This window comes from Besnoitia besnoiti, chromosome I (genome assembly GCF_002563875.1).
Source record: "Besnoitia besnoiti strain Bb-Ger1 chromosome I, whole genome shotgun sequence".
Lineage (NCBI taxonomy): Eukaryota > Apicomplexa > Conoidasida > Eucoccidiorida > Sarcocystidae > Besnoitia > Besnoitia besnoiti.
This window is the reverse complement of record NC_042356.1, coordinates 2,320,953-2,341,457: the sequence shown is the minus strand read 5'-3', so window position 1 is coordinate 2,341,457 and position 20,505 is coordinate 2,320,953. Positions and strand designations below refer to the sequence as shown.

Here is a 20,505-nt window from a genome sequence, read left to right as displayed (position 1 = left end):
CGCTTGTCTTCGCGGCGCCTCTCAGCCGTCAAATTGTCATACTGGCGAGAGGTCTCTTCACCTCCAGTTGAGGATCTACGGGTAACAACTACCCCGGTGCTTCTTCTGCGAGGGACGCACTAGTTTCGTGACGATGCTCTGTGTAAAGACATGCTGCTGTGTAGTGGTCGGGAGGTTTTGCGGACGGCGCTCGCGCGGGTTGTTCACTGCAGTCCTTGACAGACCGCAGAAATCAAAGGCACTGAGTTGACAGCACCGCAATACGCTTTGTAGACTCACTCGCGCCCTACGCGGGTTTGAAAGAAGAGATGACAGTGCCAACCGCCTCGTTCGCACGAAACTGATAAGCAAACGCCTGAGCCTGCCCATCCAAACCACGCGGGTCCGGAGGGCGCACTCTGCCCCTCTACAGTAATATCTCAGAGCAGGCCTCTCGGTGCTGCGAGAGACCTCTGGGGCTTGGAGGCTGCCGTAAACGCCGTAGTCAACGCAGAAGCATGTCAGCACTAAACATGAGTGGCTGCACCACCCAAGTCTCTACTCGGGCCTGTGTGTACCCTTTCCTTGCTGACCTCGGGGGTTGATATAATGAGCATGTGACGAAAGATTTGCCAACCCCAACACCCCCCCCCCCCGGGGGGGCCTCCAGTGGCGTCCTGACCGCATGTTTGTGTGAGTTCAGTGACGGAGGTGATAGTTACGGATGCGGTCTTTCCCAACGCTACATGCGACGTTGAACCTGCGTACTGGGACTTGCAGAAGTCGCTTACTGTGGAACACATGACATTATATGAGAGAAGCACAACAGCGCTGGCAACACGTATCTGTACGGGAGATTCCGCGCAGATCGAGCTGTGGGTTTCTGTTTCGGTCAGCCTTTTAAAATTGGTTTCTGGATTCCACGGATAAAAACGGGCTTATGAGGTGACAGCTCCAGGGTGCATCCGCGATGATTGCCACTTTTGGATACCAAAGAGGGAGGGAGAACGCGTCGAGAGCCTTCCCACAGGCAAGGAAATAAGACAGAAATCCAAAATGCATGGCAGACACGCCACCGACGCAGACGGTCGGGCGATCCGTTTCTTAGATCAGCAATTATCCGTGGTCCCGCCGCTAAAGGACGTTAATAAGCGATGCTAGTACCGAAGGAGACAGAAAACGGAGCACGGACTCCATTTAGGCAGCCACTAGCCCTTTTACAGCGCTAGCGCTACAAGACCCGTCGTATTGGCATGGCTGAAACAACGAGGTCGGCAGACTTGCACAGAGCAGCATAACGCGGCGATACCTCCCCACTTCCCCGATGCCAATAGCTGAGAGCCTCTATTGCCTTGCTTAGGTGGATTGTTCGGCGACTAGAACGGCCGTGGAGAGTTTTCAAATTGCTGTCGCACGAACTGTGCCCTACCCGTGTTCAGGGTATTCACCACTGAAGCTTCTCGACAAGTCTCGGTGTAAGCAAGAAATTCTGTGGACAGCATGATCAAGAGGAATCCTCCTGCCTCGCGGTCCGGGGAGAGGCCTTGGCAGCTCAAAGCCCGAAACCTGTCAGGGCTCCCGCAGATAGCCGGACTACGATGCGTCGCAAGGCGCAGGCATGTCGCTATATATATATATATGTTCGCGCAAAGTACGGCATAGAACATCTCGCGAAAGTGATTGTAAGAAGACCCGTTCAACGAACACGACCAACAGGCTTCTCTCCGTACCAAAGGAGGGAACATACGTCGTCGAACGGGGGATATTTCTGCTCCATCGGAAGACCCGATGGAGGGACACTGCCAAGAATGACGCTTCTGAACCCACAGTTCGTTGCTCGGTCGCGCAGATGCATTCCTCAGGCATCGGTGCCGTCAAGCCCTGAAGAGCTGCGCAGACGTGAGTTACTCCTTGAATTCCGCCTTTCACTTCTTTGCAGTCCAACTGAGTAGCGTCTTAAAACCCTGAGAGGTTGCTACACGGGGATCATCGGCAGAATTTGTCGCGGTGTGACGCCGTGGTCCAGAACCAAACCGACCCGAGCCTTCTGTGGCTCAAAGACCCGAGCAACCAGAATACTGATCTCCCGTTTAGCCCACCTCTGGATACACCTGCCTGGAGTCCGCCTCAGCCGTCGCTCACTTTACGAGGTGAAAACGGGTTTGCGTTGAGTTGCTGGCCAAGTGTTGTGTTTGACAAAACTGCGAGGCAGGCTGCAGAGTGGGAAATCGGATAGATTTGTCCCAGACAAGGAGGGCTATCCAAAAGTGTTGTCTGGCCCTCCCGCGCTGGCTGCGTGGCGGCCACCTTGCTTTTCGCTCGACGAGCTCATTTCCCGCCAGACGCCAATCGCGGTAGCCGAAGACCAAGCAACCTGCACGAAACGCAACAGACTTGGCAGCCGGTGCATTCTGGTGACCTTTCCGTGTCCTCGAGGTGGCTTTATTGCGGTGTTGTGAAGTGACAAAACAGCAAAGCAAATGCCGCCTTGAGCCGGGTCCTCGCGGAGGCAAGTCACAGAGGATTGCGGAGTTTCGTAAGCGGCAGTGCCGAGGCCAGCACGCACGGCGACCGCGCCGAGCCTGACGGTACCGTGTCCGGCACAGGTGGTGATCGACTCGTCAGAGGGGAAGTGCGCCGTCTTCGGTTGTTTCTGTGTTTTCTGTCGTTTCTCTCTGCAAAGTCGTGTTGTCTCTCGTTTTTCCCATCTAGGCTAGAGAGGAATTCTCAGGCCTCAGTGCGTCAGACAGGGTTCGGCGGGCACCCGAACCGCGCCATCTGGTCAAGAGGTGACGACGCATCTCGCCACCCCGCGCAACGAGCGGCACGGTTGCTCTGTCCACTGAGAGTAGCCAGACGCTTTTCTGACGAGACCAGGTGACTCGAGCACTCTGTTGTCCTCTCGCGTGTCTGTCGTGAACTCGGCTTCAGTGCCAACCAGAAGGATTTCAGACGGGAGACTGTGGCGGGTCGGCACGGCGCATCGAGGAAATTCCCGAGTGTTTTTTGTCAGTTGTTGGAACGCCGCTGCCTACCTCATGTCGGCAGCAGCAGTGCGATTGCGTTTGGTATCTGCCCGAGACCGCCCCAAGGTTGGATATACATTTTCTTCTGCTGCAGTTCCGTTGACATGCTCGTCGTCTTTTGAGACGGAAGCAGTGGGACTTGCTACTCCTTTTAGCTCGGGGGCTTATCTGTTTTCTTGTGTCGTCCGACTTCGGCGCCTTTTTGTTGCTGTGCGTGTCGCCACTGAGATCCAGCCCTGTCACACGCGCGCGGCAGCCCGCGAGGTTGGCTTACGCGTCACCGTACAAGTTTTTAAGAACGCGATCTTTCCGCGTCTTTTTCGTAGGTTCTCCATGCTTTCATCGCATCTGGTTAGGGTGAGGTCTGTCGTGCATTTTCCGTGGATTTTCCCGATTTCTGGCTCGGTTTGTTGCGGCGCTGCTTGACAATCTCTCGTCGCCTGCGTGGCCCCCATCCCGGTCACGAGTCGCCATCGCTATGCAACAGAAGATACTCTCTGACGATGTGTTGGCGTGCTGAGTCGCCCGTTTGGCCAGGATTGAGTCGCTGGCAGTAGCCATGCGAAACACGGCTGGGAATCGGCTTTCTTTTCTCTCATGCCGGTCGCGGGCGGGCGAAGACTATTGCTTCACACAAAGACGAGAACTTGAAGCGGGAGACGAACAGGGTTGCAATATGAGCTTTTCCGGGCCGTCTACTTCCCGCTCTCCGTTGCGGTGACTGTAGTAATTCTTTTTCCATGCTGTTCACGTGAGACGATTTTTCGCCGCTTCCTTGCAGAGGGAATCGGACGACACTGGATTTTTTCAACGCCTCACACACATAAACCGGCAGGATTTCGCATTCGTGTCCTCCTCGGCGAACCGTTGCAAGCCCAGGTCACTAGCGCTGTGGCAACAGCGCGCCGACGTCAAAGGCCCCAACGCAGTTTTACAGAGTCTTTTTTGACTTTTCTGAAAAATCTTGACCCCTGGAGGGCCGAAACTTGCATCATTCGGCGCGTGTTTGTGGGGAAAAGCGCGGGCAGGAACACAGCTGCGGGGCCTCGCCACGGACCTACTTGAGACGGTTTTCGCTTTTCCAACTCGTGAGGAGTTTTCGGCGCGGAGCGGGCCAGCACCCCGCAAATATCACACAGAGGATTTTTTTCCGTCTTCTTTGGGCGGTCGGCGCAGGATCTCGTCTCGTCGTCTTCACACGTCCCGAACAGAAATCGTTTTTCATCCGAGACCGAGCACGTGTTGTCACAGGTGAAACACTCCGCCCAACTATCGCTTTTGGTGGATTCTCTGTCTCATGCCTCCCTCGAACGCAGAGAAAACCGAGCCTGCAACGCTCCGAGAGAAGACTCGCGTCCGCCAGGTGAATACCGCTAGACGACGAGGAGCTGCTTTTGGTTGGAGCACTACACAGACAAGCAGTGTCTCTCGACGTACTCAGGCTCAGAGAGAGTTACAGCTTGTTGCTGTCACGTGAGGCCTGCATAATCCGATTTTGACTTCGTACTGCATCACGAGACACCTCAAGGGATGGTCATCCGTCTGGACGAAATCAATTTTGCTCGTGGAACGACACGCATTGCTTTTCTCTTCTTCACCGCCCACCGCTTCCTTCTCCTGGTTGTATGAAACACGAGCAGATTTGCAACTTGAAGAGCGCATGTCCTGCACCAACCCCTTCACAGCCGCATTTTTTGAACGTCTTTCAAGCAGATAATCAGGTGTACATACACCGGGGAGTTCACGTTTCACCCTGTTCAAGTAGCTCAAGTTTTTCTTGCAGGTGGAAGGACGTGGTGGGATTTAAGGGCACACTCGTTTGTGGATCTAAGCGTCCGAAGGTTCCCTCCAAAAATAAAAATACTTTTCATGCGCTCCGCCACATCTCAAGGCCGGCGAGCAGTTCCTGCCTGGAAATTTATTGAAACCGTCCTTCCTCCAAGGGAGGTTTGTTTCAGCTCGTTGTTTAGTGGGATTTCCACGAGAACGTGGATTCACACGGAATGTCTATAAAGGTTTTACACTGTGTTCCATGGCGTACAAATACTCTTATATTTATATATATGTACATGGTGGGGTGGACTGCTTGCTGTCTTCCATGTTCTTGTGAGTGTTGCCCTAACGTCAGTGCTCGTACACCGTGGGAAACGCAGTCGGTTGAACCGCGTGCATGGCGAAAGATATGCTGAGATTTCGAGTTTGTTCTCTTGTGTCTCAGTCTTTCGTGTGTGTGCGCCAGAGGGACGCCATTTGCAGAGGGAGAGTGCGTGTATACTGTATCGTTTTTTGTTTCGGTTTCCCTACGTGTATTGTTTTTCTTGAGCTCTTGGAATTGCCGGTCGGCGACGGGTTCTGATTTAAGCTCCGGTGCCGAAGACGGACGCTTTTCGAATTGTTTTCGCACATTTGCCTCTTCGCGACTTCCCGCTCGCGGGGGAGAGTGACAGTCGGTCGACTCGGCGCTGAATTCCGAGGCGGGGTTGACTTCCTGACTCGACTCGCTCCAGGCCGCGTTCGCTGTTCAGCGGCAGACGTCTTCGGCGTTCGAGATGGCTGACGCAGCGAGTCTCGCGGAGGGCTTCCCGCGCGCGGCAGGCGACAAGGCAGCGCGCCAGGCGCCGCCCGCGACCGCAGGACTTGATCTCAAGGCTGCGAGTGGCCCTCTGAGCTACAAAGCCGTGGCCGCGCGGGCGGTTTCGCAGATTCGCGGGGTGGGAGCGCCGCGCAGCGCCCACAGCGACTCGGAGGAGAGCGAGAGCCGGGGACGGCGCTTCTTGTCGCCGGTTCCCGCGGCGGGCGTGCTTGCGCAGCCTGGGGACGAGAAGGAGAGAATCGGATGCGAGCGAAGTGGCGGCGCCGCAGGGAAGACTGGAGGCGCGCCGAGCTCTCGCGGGAACGGATGCCGCCCGAAAAACGTCCGCACTGCCCAGTCGGCCTCGCCTCACCCCGCCAAAAAGACTCGCGAGGCCGCCGACAGCTTCGCCTTCGGCGGCGACGCGGACCGCGACCTGCTCGGGGGGCGAAGGCCGGCGAGAAGCGGCTGAATATTGCGGCAGGAACTGCGCGCACTGGAAAGCGAAAACATAAGAAAACTCCGGAGGCGCACATCTCTGCGGTCGTCTCCGCAGACCTGCCGGTCTTCGACAGAGAAGGCGAGAAAGAAGAATACCTCGCCGTCATGCTCAAACCCGGGAACCGGAAACGTGAGTCAGGTTCCTTTTCTCTCGCTCTCTCTTCGGAATCCCAGTTGGCGCCTATCCGTCCATGCTCTTGCCAAACAGTCATTGCCCCATGCTTCACAAGTGTCTTCCTTTCAGTGTGTGTTTCCCCTACATAGCATGCGTTCATGGTCTCGCCTGCGTGGTCATGGCTGTCTGACGCATGTTCGCTGCGTTCGTCGCCCCGTCTGCCTTGTTGGCACCTGGGTGTTTGCTTTGGATTTTTGCGTTGCTATCAGGTCGCAGCTGCGTGGACACGGCTTCAGGCAGTTTGCTTTTCTGGGGCGTGCGATGCCCTGCAAAGCTCGGCGCGGGCGGAAACGCCGGCGCGAATGCCTGGTGTCCCGACGGTGACAAGTGTCTCTTCTGTCACACCGAGTCCGAGTATTTCGGTCACCCAGGCGTCTACAAGACTGTGCTTTGTTCGAACGCGAAGGGACACTCGGGCAAGACTTGCTGCTTCTCCTCGTCGACAGCGTCTTCGCCTCCGCAGAAAGGTCAGGAGGCGCTCTTGCCCTTCTGCGGCCGCACACGCTGCTGCTGCTGGAAAGCCCATGGCAAAGCCGAGCTCCGCACCGAGCTCGCGAAGGCCTACTTGCCCACTAGCAGGAGCGTCAAACTCGCTTCTGAGGGCGCCGCGACCTCGCCATCTGCCGCCGCAGGCAGCTGCGACGGCTGGAAGAGTCTCGCCCTCGCGCGGAGGAGCTGCGCGCTGAGCGGGGGAGCGGAGACCGGCGCTGAAGGCGAGGCGCCGAGCCAGCGGCAGGCCTCGTGCTGCGCTCTGGCCGCGGGATCTGAGAGAGACACGCCACACGCCAGTCTTTCTATCGCATTCCGCGCCGACAGCAACCCAGGCACGGCTGAAGGCAGAGGCGCTGAAGCGAGGAGGAGCGATGACGCTGCGGGCCTGCTTTGCCGGCATTTTTCGCCGTCAGCGCCGGCAGAGAAGGTCGGGGAAGACGACAGCTCGGCTGTCGGGGAGAAGGCATCCAGGGCCGCGGAGAAAGGCGGCGGCGAGAAGACGAAGGACGGCAAACCGTGGGCGTCGGGCTGTGTGTCGATCTCCGGCAGCGGGGAGTCCGCTCACGGCGGGGAATGTGGTGGCGGCGACTGCGGGGGCCACAGAGACCCCAAGGGCAACGCGCCGCCGGCGTCGCCCTCCGGGGATGGATCTCTGAACGTGTTCCTCCCTGATGGTTCGCTTGACCTTGCGCTCTTCAAGGTCTTTCCCTGCCGCAACCGCACTTTGCTCCACGAGCGAAAGAGCTGTCCTTATTATCACAACTACAGAGACAAACGCAGGTAGCGATCAGATCCGACCTGCGCACGTTTTGCTTAGGGGGCGACGACGGGCGAACGGACAGAAGGGGAGTCTGCTAGACCGGTGCGCGCTCTTAGCGGAGATGCCCGTGTAGGGGCTGCGTGGCATCCTGAGTTATTTCTCTGCCTTTTGTTTTGAGAGCGAGCTGAGGTCAATCTGCGTCTGCTTCCTGTCGTGCGTTGCTGCCGCAGGGCGCCGGTCACGTACCGAGCGGAGCAGTGCGACGAGCACTTCGACCTCGATACCGCGACGATCCAATGCAGCAAGGGAGACAAGTAGGTCGGATGATCGGGCCTCAGGAATCTGCGCTGCAGCTTGCGTGCCGCTGACGCCAGGCCTCTCCCCGACTTGTGCATAATGCTTTTCGAGGCGGCGTAGACCTCTCGCAGTCTGAAGCGCCCGAAGAGCGGACGCCGGCGTCGCTGTTTATACGCAGAGACAGGAGCGATGCTCCACTCGATGCGACCGGCACGAGAGGCATTGCGAAACAGAGTCTCTTGTTTGTCTCTTCCACAGCTGCGAGCGATGTCACAACCGCCACGAGCTCTTATACCACCCCAACATCTACAAGCAGCGTTTCTGCTCCAACTTATCTCAAAACGTAAGTATTCTGAAGGCAGTCAAGCTCTTTCGTGCACCGTTGCGGATCGATTCTCGAAGCACGCGACCACGTGTAGCCGCGGCTACTGTTGTCAGTTCTCTCGGGGGCGCTGCTTCGTCGTTGCTTTTCTCGGCCGCGTACAACAGAGCGACAGGCGTAGGGCCTCGACTGCGGGCTGGACGTTCTTCTACTTGTCGTCGCCAACTCTCGCGTGTGCGTGTGGCCTCCTGCGGTTTTCTCAGGAGAGAGGCGGCACGACTTGCTGCGCGCGGGGCGTCTTTTGCGCGTTCGCGCACTCGCGGTCGGAGATCCGTGCGACGCTCTTCACTAAGCAGGAGGAGCAGGAGCCGGATTGCCAGTTTTTCGTTGCGAAGTTCAAAACCGTCTGGTGTCCCTACGGCTCGCAGCACGATTGGCACACTTGTGTCTACGCGCATACCTACCAGGACTGCCGCCGAGTGCCAGCCATCGGTAAGGCGCCCCGAGGCCAGTTCTGAGACAGAAACTCGAGAGCAGACGTGCGCCGCATCATTGGTCCTTGCTGTGTTCCTCTGCGCCTCGCTGCCCCTTGCGGTCGCCTCCACTGCCGCTCTACAGGCGCACGCGAGACGCCTGCGCGCACATAACAGGCGGCGGGGTCTCGAACTCACGAAAGGGCAGTGCGTGCACGGCGCTTTTCCTCAGGCTACGGCTCCGAACCCTGCCCCGCGTGGTCAAAGGATCTCCACTCCGCAGACTACGAGCGCCGGTGTCCGCACGGGTGAGATGCGGCGGGAGGCTTTCTCGAAAGAATCTCAAACGTGCGAGCTCAGGGCGCCTCCCGTCTTCGCCTCTCCTGGCTACAGTTTTCTACACGGGGCACATCCCCATTTCAGTATATGTATATGTATCTGTGTGTGTATATATGTAGATGCATAGATCGTATGTGGATATAGGCTCATGCTGACGGCATTGCGGATTCGTTGAGCCTGACAGCGCGGTTTTCTCGAGGCGGGCGACACCATGGCCTGCCTGTCTGTTGGACTGTGTTGTCTATCGTCGCGACGCTTCAGGGCGCGATGCAGCTTCTCTCACGGCAGCAAGGAACAGCTGTATCATCCGTCCTACTACAAGACGATGCCATGTATCGACTATCGTCCGCCGACCAATGAAGGGAAGGCGGGCGCCGCGTCGCAGGAGCGCGGCCGCGGCAGAAACGGCGGCTGCCCGCGTGGCTTCCTCTGCGCTTTTTACCACGACGTGAGCGAGAGGCGCACGCCAGTCCCGCCCGTCTCTTCGACTGCGGGGTGGACGTTCTCCTACTCGTCGCCGCTACCGCTCGCGCAGCTCAAACTTCTCCAGCCGCTCTTTCTCGAACCGCCGCTCTTCAACCTCGACGACTTTGAGGCCTTTGGGCACCACAGGTACGGACTCGCCAGCAGGTAGAGAGAGAAAGAGAGCGAAACACAGACGCGAGACAGCGTCGTTAACTGAGTCCTCCATGCACTTTTATATATTGCGGCTGAGCGCGTGACCGCGAGGCCTGCGACTGCGTGCGGGAAGTTTGTCTGGTGTCTCACGCTGTGGAGGCCGAGTGTGGAGTGCTGCCAGGACGTAATGTCGTAGTCTTTTTTGCGCAGCAGGAGTCGCTCGCTGTTGAAGGCGAAGAAGCTGGTCTTGGCTGCCGCACGCGTATCTGCATCTCGCTTCCACCCAGCGCCTTTGCTTTTTTTCTGCCTCCAGTCGCTTGACGGCGGCGTCTCGTCGCGCAGCGAATCACTCGGAAGGCGCGTCGTCTTCCGGCGCGATTCTCACCTCGTACAATCACGCGAACTCGTTCCCTGCGTCTTCGAAGAGTCAAAACGGGCGACACTTTCCTGCCCGCAACGGCCTTTCTCCTTCAGCGGTGGCTGGCGGGGGCGCTCTCCCCCAGCACGCCTCGACGTTCTCCAGCAACTTCTCTCTCTCGTCGCCGGGGTACTGCGCCGCGCCCGTGGGCGTCCCTCCTCTTCCGCCGACTTCGGCTTCGGCCTCGGCGGGCGCGAGTCTGGTGGCGCCCGAGGGCGACGAGGAGACGGCGTCGTCGGGGCTCGCCTCCTTCGGCTCTTCTCCGAAGCCTGGCAGCCGGTCGCGACGCGCCTCGTCGTCCTACTCGTCTGCATCCGCTTCGGCTGTTGGGCTGCCGCCGCTGGCCTCACCCTGCGGCGCCGGGGCAAGCGCCCCCGCGACTGCGGAGTCGCCTTCGTCGGGAGCCTCCTCTCGAGTGCGCGCAGACCCCGCGGAGGCGATGGATAGCTCGGTCAGCGCGGGATTCGCAACCCAGGGCGAGTTTTCTGACGCAGGCAGACGCGCGAGGGAGGATGAGGCCGTTCCGGCGAGCAGCGACGTCGGCGTCGTGGCAAAGAGCGACGGAGCTTCTTGCGAGAGACGGGGAGCGGCGTCCAGATCTGCTGCGGCAGCGGAAGCTCACAAAGGGGGTGCGAAGAAGGAGAACCCCAAGAGAGTTTCGCTGGAGGCCTCAGCGCAGGAGCATGTGGCGCCTGGCGCCTGCGAAGCGAACGGTCAGAGCGCCCTGTCCCCTTTTGTCTCCTTTTCGTCTCCCACCGAGGCCCGGGTGTCTCTGGAGGCCCAGCGAGACCAGGAGGAGCTCGACTTTCGCGGCGCGAGAGACGGCAGAAATTTGCACACGTGGAGCGACCCGTCGCCGTTTGCCTCGTGCCCACCGAGCTCCGCTTCGCTCTCTTCTTCCAGTCTGCTGTCTTCTGGGTTTTCGTCTTCGTCCTATCTGAAGAACGAGGAACACGCTCTCCATCGATCCACTCAGGACCAGCTGCTTCTGCAGGTCGCCGCCATGCTGCTGACCAACAGTCCTTCGCAGAGCGAGCGTGAAAAAATGACTCTCGCCGCGTCCTCCAGAAGGGACGAGGCCCCGCGCGCCGCAGAGGCTGAGCGTGGAGCTCGTGCGACGCACACCTCTGTTGCATTCTCCTCGCAGTCTGGGCTTCCTCAGGAGCCTGCAAAGGTGTACTGTGCCGCAGGGGGGAGCAGCGCACACCAAGTTTTCCGTCATGCGTCGGAGATTGCGGGAGCGAGCCTCGGGGCGTCCTCCTCTTCATCCTCTGTCAGCTGGAACCCCCCCGCCGCGCGTTTTTCCCCGCCTCTCTCCTCGAGCGAAGAAGGCCTCAGCTTGAGCCTGATGCAGGGCCAGTGCGTCGCGGACGTGTCGCGCGACGCTCTCTCTGCGGACCTGAGTCTGAGCGAGCGAGCGAGTCGCGCGGAGTGGACTGCGAATCTCGCGTCCTCGGCCTCCTTCGACGTGTTTTCTGAGCAGAGCGACGTCCTCACAGACTCGACTGCGCTTCTCCATCCGCTGGGCGCCGGTTCGCTCTCTGCGTCTTCGCCACCTCTTCTCTCAGGCGAGTCGCTCGACCTCGAGGCGCGAGTCGACCACGCGAAGGCTGCAGACGTCGTGGAGGCCCCCGGAGGTGAGGCGGAAGACGGCGAGCGCCAGAGAGCCGAGAATGAAGAGTGGGTCGCCAGCACGCAGGGCAGCAGCCGGCGCGACAGCGCAGGAGACGCGTGGCTGTCGTCCCTCGCAGAGGCCGCGTTCGTCAGCGACGCGCGCTGCGCCTTCCCGGCCTCAGAGCCCCTGGGGCTCCATCCAACCGCTTCCGCGCGACGTGGCGCCTGGGTCGACGGCGAAGCGGAGGCCTCCGGCGCAAAGCGTGCCGCGCGCAGAGGGAGCGCGGTCGTCGGCCGGCGGTTCATGCGTCTCTTTGATCATGGCGCCCTGTGGGGTCTGCCGGCGAGCGCGACGACCCAGCCCACTGGCCCGAGTCGCGTCCTGAAGGACGAGCTGTCCTCCTCGCCTCCCTTCACTTCGACTCCGCTGTCGCCGCCCCCCGGCTCTTCGTCCCTGCGGAGGGCCCCGCCGGCGCTGAGCGGTTTCCGGCCTCCCACGGCCTCGCGATTTCGATTCTTGAGTCCTCGCCGCCGGTGCGGCAGATGGCGCATGCCGCGTCCTCCTACCCGTGCTCGCCCTGCGGCCAGACCGAGCCGCCCAACGACAGCAACATCGGCGCGGCGTCCTCCGCCTCTTGCCTCAATTCGCTTCTTTTCGTTGGAGGCGCTGAGGCGTCTGAAGACGCCGGCTGGGCGAACGTCGTCTTGCCGGAGCGCCATCGAGACGGGCTGGGCGGCGACTCCAGCTTCCCTGCCTCGTCGAATGCCCTGTGGGGTGCTCACTGGGGACAGGTCGGCGGGGACGAGGAGAGAGGCCTGGGGCCTCTGGCGTCGTCGGCACCTCCCGGGCTCGTTCCGGCACCTCCCGGGCTGCTCAGGACGGAGACTGCGGCGAAGGGCGAAGGAGAGTCGCACGACAACACACGTTTCGCCTCTCGGGGCAACGGGGCTCTGAATGCGCGTGCGAAACTCACAGAGGCCTGTCGCGGCGAGGCCGGCCGCAGCGATGCGCTTGTGAGGGCACACGGGGGCGGAGAAGACGCCAAGGGGGAACAGGAAATCCTGAGGGTCTCGACGGCCGCCGTCACAGCTGTCGAGACCGCCGCGGTGGCGCTGTGGGGTGCGTTCGAGGACGAGGAGGACGAAGAGCGGACGCGGAACGCGGCGGCGTTTGGTTCGCGAAAGACTGAGGAGTGCGACGCGAGGACTCTTTTTCACACGAGGCTGACCTTCCTCGACGAGGCGACCAGCAGTTTGTGGGCGACGCGGGGCGACGGCGAGGCGCGCGAGGCGGAGACTGGAGGCCGGAAGGAGAGTGACGGTGGCGAGAAGACGATGGCGTTGGCGGTCGCTGTGAGCAGCGTGAAGGAGCAAATCAAGCGTCTGAAGGCAGTTCTGAATCTTCTCGCGTGGAAAAACGTAGTCCTCTACGTGCCCTCCGGCGGAGAGGCTGGGGCGGGAAACGCGGAAGTCCTCCGCGACACGCTCACGCAGGCCGAGAAGATGGCCTATCGCCTCACACGGCTTGGCGAATCGGAGCTCACTGAGGTAGACGCGGGGTGCCAGAGGGAATGGCCTATTGAGAGGAGAGAGAGGGAAACGCGCGAGTTAACAGACGACAGAGGGTGGCGCGCAGTGCTGTCTAGGGCGATAAGCCGACCTGAGCGAGCCGCACGTGTTGCCAGAAATTTCCGCGCGCTTGTCATATATTTTTCTGCCTCGCGTGCACCTTGTATAGGAACAGGCTGGACTGCGCACGCGTTGTTTTTTCTGTGTTTTGCTCTGCTTCACAGGAGGCTCTCGCGTCGGCGCTCGGGGGCAACGACGCTGAGGAGAATTTCGGCAACATCGTCGTCGTGCAAGGAATCCAGGGCGAGCGAGCCAAGGCAGAGACGTGTCACCCTGCATCCGCCTTCGCGCGTCTTCGCGCCTACCAGGAGAAGCAGAAAGAAGCGGTCGCCGGGGGACGTGCGAATGCCCCAGCTCCTGCTGTAAGTGTCGGCTGGCTTATACTCGTGCGAGCAGGGACGGGAGAGGCGTGTTGAGCGCCAGAGACAGAGTCAATACGCTATCGGAAGAAGCCCAGTACTATACTTTCAAGGTGGAGACTGGAGCCCTCCGCGCGCTGCGCGCCTGCCACTTCTCGCAGGCCTGTTTTTTTCTGTGTGTTTTGTGCAGCTTGTCTGCCTGCACGGCTCGGCGCCGAGCTACTGGCGCGTGTGTGAGGAGGCAGAATCAGAAGATGCGAAGTCGCGGCAGGCAGGCACGACCCCTGCACTGCGTTCTTCGTCCTGCGCATCGGCCCCTGCTCTGGTCCTGCATCTCGTGATTGCGGCCTCGCCGCTCGCGCTGCTTCCGCAGGGGGACTCGACCGAGGCGCTTGTGGAGGCGGCGACAGGGCGACTGGAGCGCCCCTCGCCTGGCGCCGCTTCGCACAGGCACGTGGTCCTGCCGTCAGAGTCTCTCCCACTCTGGGCGTGTCTCTTCTGTTCCCCGCCTGCAGCCTCGGCCGCGCTCGCGCTGCTCCCTGTCGGCTCCGCGTCTTGCAGCAGACTGGCCTCTCGGGACAAAGGCGCGCACAAGGCCACCGCGGAGGCGACGCTGTCGCGCGGGAAGAAGTGCGCGATCGCGTGCATCCCGGCTGCTGCTTCGGGAGACTCACCGACCAGCCGAAGCGTCGCTGAGGACGTCACAGCTGCGACGGCAGCGGCGACGGTTGTCTCCGGGTCGCCGGCCTCTTCGCTGTCGTCGCTGCCTCCTTTCGCGGACCTGGCGCCCCTCTCCCCTTCGTTGCAGGCCCATTCGCCGTCGTCAGGCAGAGGCGCTTTGCGCTTCGTGCCACTCGCCCACGTGACCGTCGGCGGCGAAGCGGAGGTTGCGCGCAGCGACGAGGCCGAGCGAGGCGTCTCCCTGGAGACGGTGGCGAGCACTGAGGCCTCTGCAGCCTCCTCTTCGTCCGTCTCCGATCTCAGACACGCGCGCAGCGACAGGACCCGACGCGATCTGGACGCCGATGCCGCCAGCGGCTTCGAGGCCGAAAACCGAGACGTGAAGGGGAAGGCGCTGGCCGCCACGCTCAAGGGCAGCTACGCAGAGGCGGCGGGTGCTGAGAAGAAAGGCGCAGCTCTCGCAGCAACCAACCTGCCACGGGCCTCCAAGGAGGCCCGTGGCAGCGCGAGGAAGGCTGAGAAGCAGTTCAGAGAAGGCGAACTTCTCGGCGCGCTTCTCGTCCGCGAGCTCCGCACCGTCTACGAGGTTTCGCAGCGCGATGCGGAGCACGACGAGGAGGGGGAGACACGGAAGTCTGACCTCCAGCTTGTGTTCTGTTGGGCTCCATCACACCAGGCAGACGAAGAGGACCTTGAGCAGCCGGTTGCCGTGAAGTCTGAGCAGGGCCCGCGCGTCGATGGCGACTCTTCAGGTAACAGCCGGCAGGATGGAACCGGGCAGCGGAGTGAATCACACATTGCAAAATGAGAGTTAGAGATATCGACGCCGTGGTCAGAGAAGGCCGGCGCCAGCCGAACGTCTGCACAGATGCGTTTCTGCCCATATATGTGTATTTATATTGTAAGCATGAATGGGTGCGCGACGGCGAGGTGTTCGCGCTTGAGCAGGTCGCCAGTTGAGTCTGCATGCAAAGTTCTTTTCTTCTCTGTCTCTGTCGACAGTGCGTTTCCTTGCGTGTTGTTGCGGTCTTCGCAGATCGACTCGCGGTGCCTCTCGCGACGTTCGCGGCTACAGAGGACCGATCGAAGCTGGTGCTTCGGGGGACAGCTGTCTCTCGGGTCGGTGCGGGTTCGTCGGGCTCGTCTCTCTCGCGGCGCTCGACTTCGTCGTCTTCGGACTTGCCGTCGCTCTCTGGTTTGCCTGCGGCTTTGTCTCAGCCCTCGCCCTGGATGGCGCTTCGGGCGCAGCGACTGACGCGTCTTCTGGCAGCGCACGGACATTCGCGGCCATTCCTCGCGAGCGCTGCGGTCGCGGGGGAGGCCTCTCGCGGCGGGGGACGCCTCTGCGGGCGATACCTCCTTCTCGGCGGAGTGTCGGGCGCCAAGGGGGCAGAAGAATGCGCGGATGCTGCCGCGCGTCTCTCTTCGCGCTGCGCCTCCAGCGCCCGCGCCACCCTGACCCTCGCGCAACTCGTGGGGGGCTGCCCGGCTGCGACGCATTTGAATCTCTCCCGACTCTCGCCGGCGGCTCTGCAGGCGAAGCAGAGCCCGATGTGCCTGATGCGCGTGGATACTGAGGACTTGGAGCACGCAGTCAAGTGTGCGAACGCCGAAGCGGCGAGGGAAACGGACTTCTCGTGTGCGCTCTGCGGCGAGGCCCTCGCCGAGGGAGCGAAGGACGCGACGGCGAACAGCGCCGAGCTTGGCGTCAAAGAGAGGCGCAGAGATGGCGCGGAGGGCGTGTGCTGCTTCGTGAAATGCTCATACAACCGCGAAGGCGATGAGCAGCGAGAACTCGACTGCCCTCATCTCTTCCACCGCGCCTGCGCGGTTAGGCTTACGTCCCTTCCGCAGCGTCTGGGAGCCGGCGTGCGGTGCTTCTGCCACGACTTCGTTCCTCGCTCGGCGTTTTGCGGTGAGACTCAAGGGGAAAACGACCGCTCAAAGGACACCAGCCAGTGTGTGAGCGAGTCTCCTGCGGCGTCGTTCCTTCCAGGCGGGAGCCAGCTGGAAAGCGGTACGTCCTCGCTCTCTCTCTCGTTTTTGCCCTACTACAACGGCTTCGCCACGAGCGCCGCTCTCGAGGAGAGCCGCCACGTCGACGCCGAGAAGGACCTCGCCTCCTGCTCGCTCTTCTTCTCTTCAGACGCATGCGGCGGCGACGGGTCCGTCGCGTCGGACGTCGTGCGAACCTGTGGAACGGCGACGCTCGCGTTACCCCGGCGTCTCCGCCTCCTGGTTCGAGACGTGGTGGTCGCGCTCGCGCATCTGCAAGAGCTGCAAATTCGCATCGCCCTGCAGGAGCCGCCCTCTACGCAGGCGAGTCTGTCGGGTCAGAAGAGAGTCGAGAAGCTCGAGGGAGGCGCGCGAGAAGAGAGAGCCAGCGAGGGGGGAGCGAAAGCGCTCGCCTCGCAGAGTCCTCTCAAGTCGTCGTTCATCTTCTCTCCCGAGGACTTTGAGGTTCGAGACGAAGAAGGCAGGACCGCGATGAGTCTGGCCTCCCGTGACTTGCACCCGCGGGGAGGGGACGAGGCACAGTCGCAGGTCGCTGTGGTTGCGGACATATTCGCCGAGTCGGTCCTTGAGAAATTCATATCCTTCTCTTCGAGAGACATACTGGATTCCCGCCGCCGCCTGTATTCGGCTGCGGCTGCTGAGCTCATCCTCTTTATCTGCTGCAGCGGAGCGACGACGCGACTGAGGGAGGGGCAACTCCGCGCAGAGGAGACGAGGTGCAGGCGCGTCGGCGACCTTTCGGCAGCAGACAATAAGCTCCGCGCGCTGCCTTGTCTGCTTCAGCATGTGCTGTCCCTCTTGGGCGAGCGCAGCGGCGTTGCGAACTTGCTTCCTGCCGAGCTGCGCAGAGAGCGACGGCTGTCTGAAGTGGATGTTTTGGATCGTTCGGTCTCAGTCGCGGAGCACGAAGGCCGAGAGAAGCGAGAAGCGAAGGGTTCCGATGCTGCTGCGCAGGGGCCCGCCGCGCCCCTGCTTCTGCTCGCCGACGTCTTGCTCCACCCCTTCTTCTGGTCGCCGCAAAAGCGGCTCGATTTCGTTGAGAAGCTCCAGTTTTTCCTGGACGAGGCCGCCCCCAGAGGGAAGCGGTCCTTCGCGGCCGCCTCGAGCGCCTCTGACCGACCGGCGCTCGCCGCGTCGCTGTACGATTTCTCGCCCTTCGCTTCCAAGAAGATGAAAGACTCACATCGCCGTGTGCAGCAAGAGACGATTCGAAGAGACTCCCGGGCAATTGCGGAGAAGCTCGCGCAAGGCTGGAACAAGAAAGTCCACGCCGCTCTCTTGCGCGCAGCGGCCCCCGCCCAGCCGTCAGGCGCAGGTGGAGAGAGCAGAAAAGCAGGTCTCCCTGGGGACGCGCCGACGTCGGCTTGCGCCTTCTCGAACGACTTGTGCGGCCTTCTCCGCTTCATCAAGTCGTAAGTCTGGACAAGAGGCACACAGACACTCTGAATCCCCCAGGCAACTAAATATGCAAGCGGCAAAGTCCTCGACACACTTGTGGAAACCATTCCGTCTGTGTAGTCATTCAGTGCGTTCTGTAGGGGCGGGTTGAGGTGGCGATGCAACGCGAGACAGCCGGCGTCGCTATGCGGCGCCCACACTTTGGATTTTTCTCGGTTGCGCTACCCGGAGCGGGTAGTAGTTTTCGAGTAGCGATCTGCGTAGTCGAGGACCCAGTCTGAAGCCGTCATCTGATTCATGTTTTTTTGCGCCCTGTGTCCTTCCCAGCCTGCGATCGTCGGCGCTGGCCGTCTGCCTCAACCTGCTGACAGCGCCTGCAGTCGCTGAGTTGCTCCAGATGCATCCAGTGGCGGGCGACTCGGGTCGCCGCGCAGGCGAGAGGCGCGCCCGACATGCGCTTTTGCAAGAATTCGACAGCGTCCTTCTGGAGCAGATGAACCGAGTTCACCCCTGTTTGTTCCTGTTTCTGTTTTCGCACGTTGTTTCCGAACTTAGAGGCGACCCCGACGCCGATCGGGTACGTCACTCGCATTTTTCTCTGCGTGCTTCTCGCTGCACCCCCTCCACTGATGCAGATGTTCAGACTCAGCTCGTTTCCCACCCCCGTGTGCGAGTTAGTGCAGCTTCAGGTTCGCACCGAGGGGCGTTTAGTAGTCGGCACGGCAGACAGCAACTCTTGCTCGAGGCGGAAGATCGACTGCCGGTCTCGTGGCGTGACTGGTACAGACTAGAAGAGTTGTATCAGACGATTCATTTTGTAGTCGAGAACGTCTCTGCTGTTTTTTTGAGTGACTGGCTCTCCTGCTATTCCAGCAGGTGTGTGGTTTCGTGGTCGGTGCTCTCCTTTCTGTCCCGGAGTGCGATCTTCCGCAGCTTCGCCCAGGGCCGGCCTTCAGAGTGTCTCTGCGCGTGTCTGATTGGTTCTTTTTTTTCTGCCGCTGCAGGTGTTTGGCTTCCTATCCGAATTTTTACTCACGGGCAAAGGCTTCCAGGAGAGCTTCAGCGTCGAGAAACTCCTGTGAAGTTCCATACAGCATGAATTGCCTTGCTGCAGAAAGAGTCGCTCCACGAGCCAGAGCACCTAGGAAAACAAAAACCATGCGAATACGTGATGAAGAGGGCCGCACGCCTGTGAAACAGGACCCAGCGGAGCCCAGGGACGGAGGAAACAAGCGGCGCTTGCCGCCACGTATTCCCAGTCTGCGTTGAACGCGGGGGTAGTCAGTCACAGCAGCTGTCTTTTCTCGTTAGGCTTTCCAGAAACTCGTGGGAGATTTCTGTGACCGTGTATAACGTGCGTTAACAATATAGACACCAGTTCGTTGAGCCCGTCTGTGATGAATCTGTGCGACAGTTGGATTTGTCTGCGGAGATTGCTGTTCGTGGGAGTAGATTTTGGGATGTTTCTGCTGTGCAAGGGACATTTTGGTAGGGCCTGTCTCGTGTGTTTGTTTCGCGTCTTCCGTCTCTCAGCAAGGCGCTCGTGGAGAGCGCAGGGAGGACGCAAGGAGGGTTTCAGGTTATGTCTTTAAGCCAAGTGTTCCCTGAATGGTATTTTTCAGCTCCTCATGCTCCTGGGATGAGAAAACATGTTGCCGGGGATATCTTGCGAGCTCCCGCCTCCCTCTTGTTTTCACAAAGGCATGGCAACCTTTCGGAAGATGAGAGTTAAGCACGGTCTCTTCATTGTGCCAACGGACCGGCGGGCTCTTTGTTAATATTAATCCTATGGAGTACAATGTATGTAAATCGTGCTGTATCGTCTTTATTCATGTGTGTGAGTATTCGTTGCTGGCTTTGCATCCCCGCTCGCATGTACGATGGAGTTAATATGGCATTCTGCTGTGGAAGGCGAACATCGGAGTGCAGAAACAGAAGTGAGACCAGTGCAGAATGCAGTGTTGTATCCATGTATGACTATACTGGCCTCCAGAGAAAGGTTGTGAATCCTCTTCATGGGAATCCGGAAGACTGTACTTTGTTAATAGCTTGAAGGTTGGCAGTCAGCTGAGACGCACGAGGTGTTGCCGGCTTTCCATTCGTGCGGCGAGAGTGGGAAACTGAGAGAGGAGACAGGGAAGCGTTGAAAGGTTCCGTAGGTTGTGGACAGTCATCATTTTCGCTGTGACTGAACAACTCGGCAGCCGCATGGTGCCGGCAGGATACACGGTCGCCGAGATGCGGGCATGCTTCCAGGTTCCGGCGGGCGGTCGCAAGAAAGGGAGAAAATGTTTGGTCGACGCGTACTCGTTGCCCACCTGCGGTTGTTTCCCTTGTGTGGTCCAGCGTTCGCTTGTGAAGGGACCATGGACATTTCTTTATTTCGGAAAACCGCGTCCGCACCCTTTGCTCCTCTTCCCGCGGCGTTCGCGCGGCTTTGGCAGAGCCGCAATATGTGGGCTTTGTCACACTTCCCCGCTAGCACGATTCTCGGAAGTTTCTGGCCAGAGCATGTCTCCCACGGCGTAGCTGCGTGCGGCGACAGACGGCCTAATATTTCGTCTCGCTTGCTTCGCCGCAATCACATCGCATCCAGCACTACAACCGAGACGCGCAACCCACGTCACAGCCGCGGTGTGATTTAGAGTGTAGGGTGAGTCGGTCACCTATTTGCACAGATTTTCCAGCCTATTGTGTCGATACACACATTGAATCGTCGCCCAATTTCATCGTCCGTGACAACTACAATCTTACATTAACGAACGTGCTCGCCTTCCGTAACCAAAGCAAAACTCGCGAGCCAGGTGACCACATTGTCTGGAGCGCGTGCTCGTTG

The 20,505-nt window shown here is 60.2% G+C and overlaps 2 protein-coding genes across 2 annotated transcripts; both read left to right on the top strand.

Moving 5' to 3' along the window:
* Positions 1–5,554: 5,554 nt before the first annotated feature.
* Positions 5,555–6,049, top strand: BESB_003460 (uncharacterized protein; the record flags this gene model as incomplete). The annotated part of the gene is made up of 1 exon (XM_029359101.1): positions 5,555–6,049. One exon carries the CDS (start codon positions 5,555–5,557, stop codon positions 6,047–6,049), a length of 495 nt encoding a protein of 164 aa, XP_029222014.1.
* Positions 6,050–6,183: 134 nt separating this feature from the next.
* On the top strand, positions 6,184–18,751 carry BESB_003450 (uncharacterized protein; the record flags this gene model as incomplete). The annotated part of the gene is made up of 14 exons (XM_029359100.1): positions 6,184–6,208; positions 6,463–7,525; positions 7,736–7,819; positions 8,061–8,145; positions 8,388–8,616; positions 8,830–8,905; positions 9,198–9,548; positions 9,868–11,872; positions 11,935–13,134; positions 13,380–13,577; positions 13,765–15,007; positions 15,292–17,683; positions 17,997–18,246; positions 18,674–18,751. 14 exons carry the CDS (start codon positions 6,184–6,186, stop codon positions 18,749–18,751), a joined length of 9,279 nt encoding a protein of 3,092 aa, XP_029222013.1.
* Between the last annotated feature and the right edge of the window lie 1,754 nt (positions 18,752–20,505).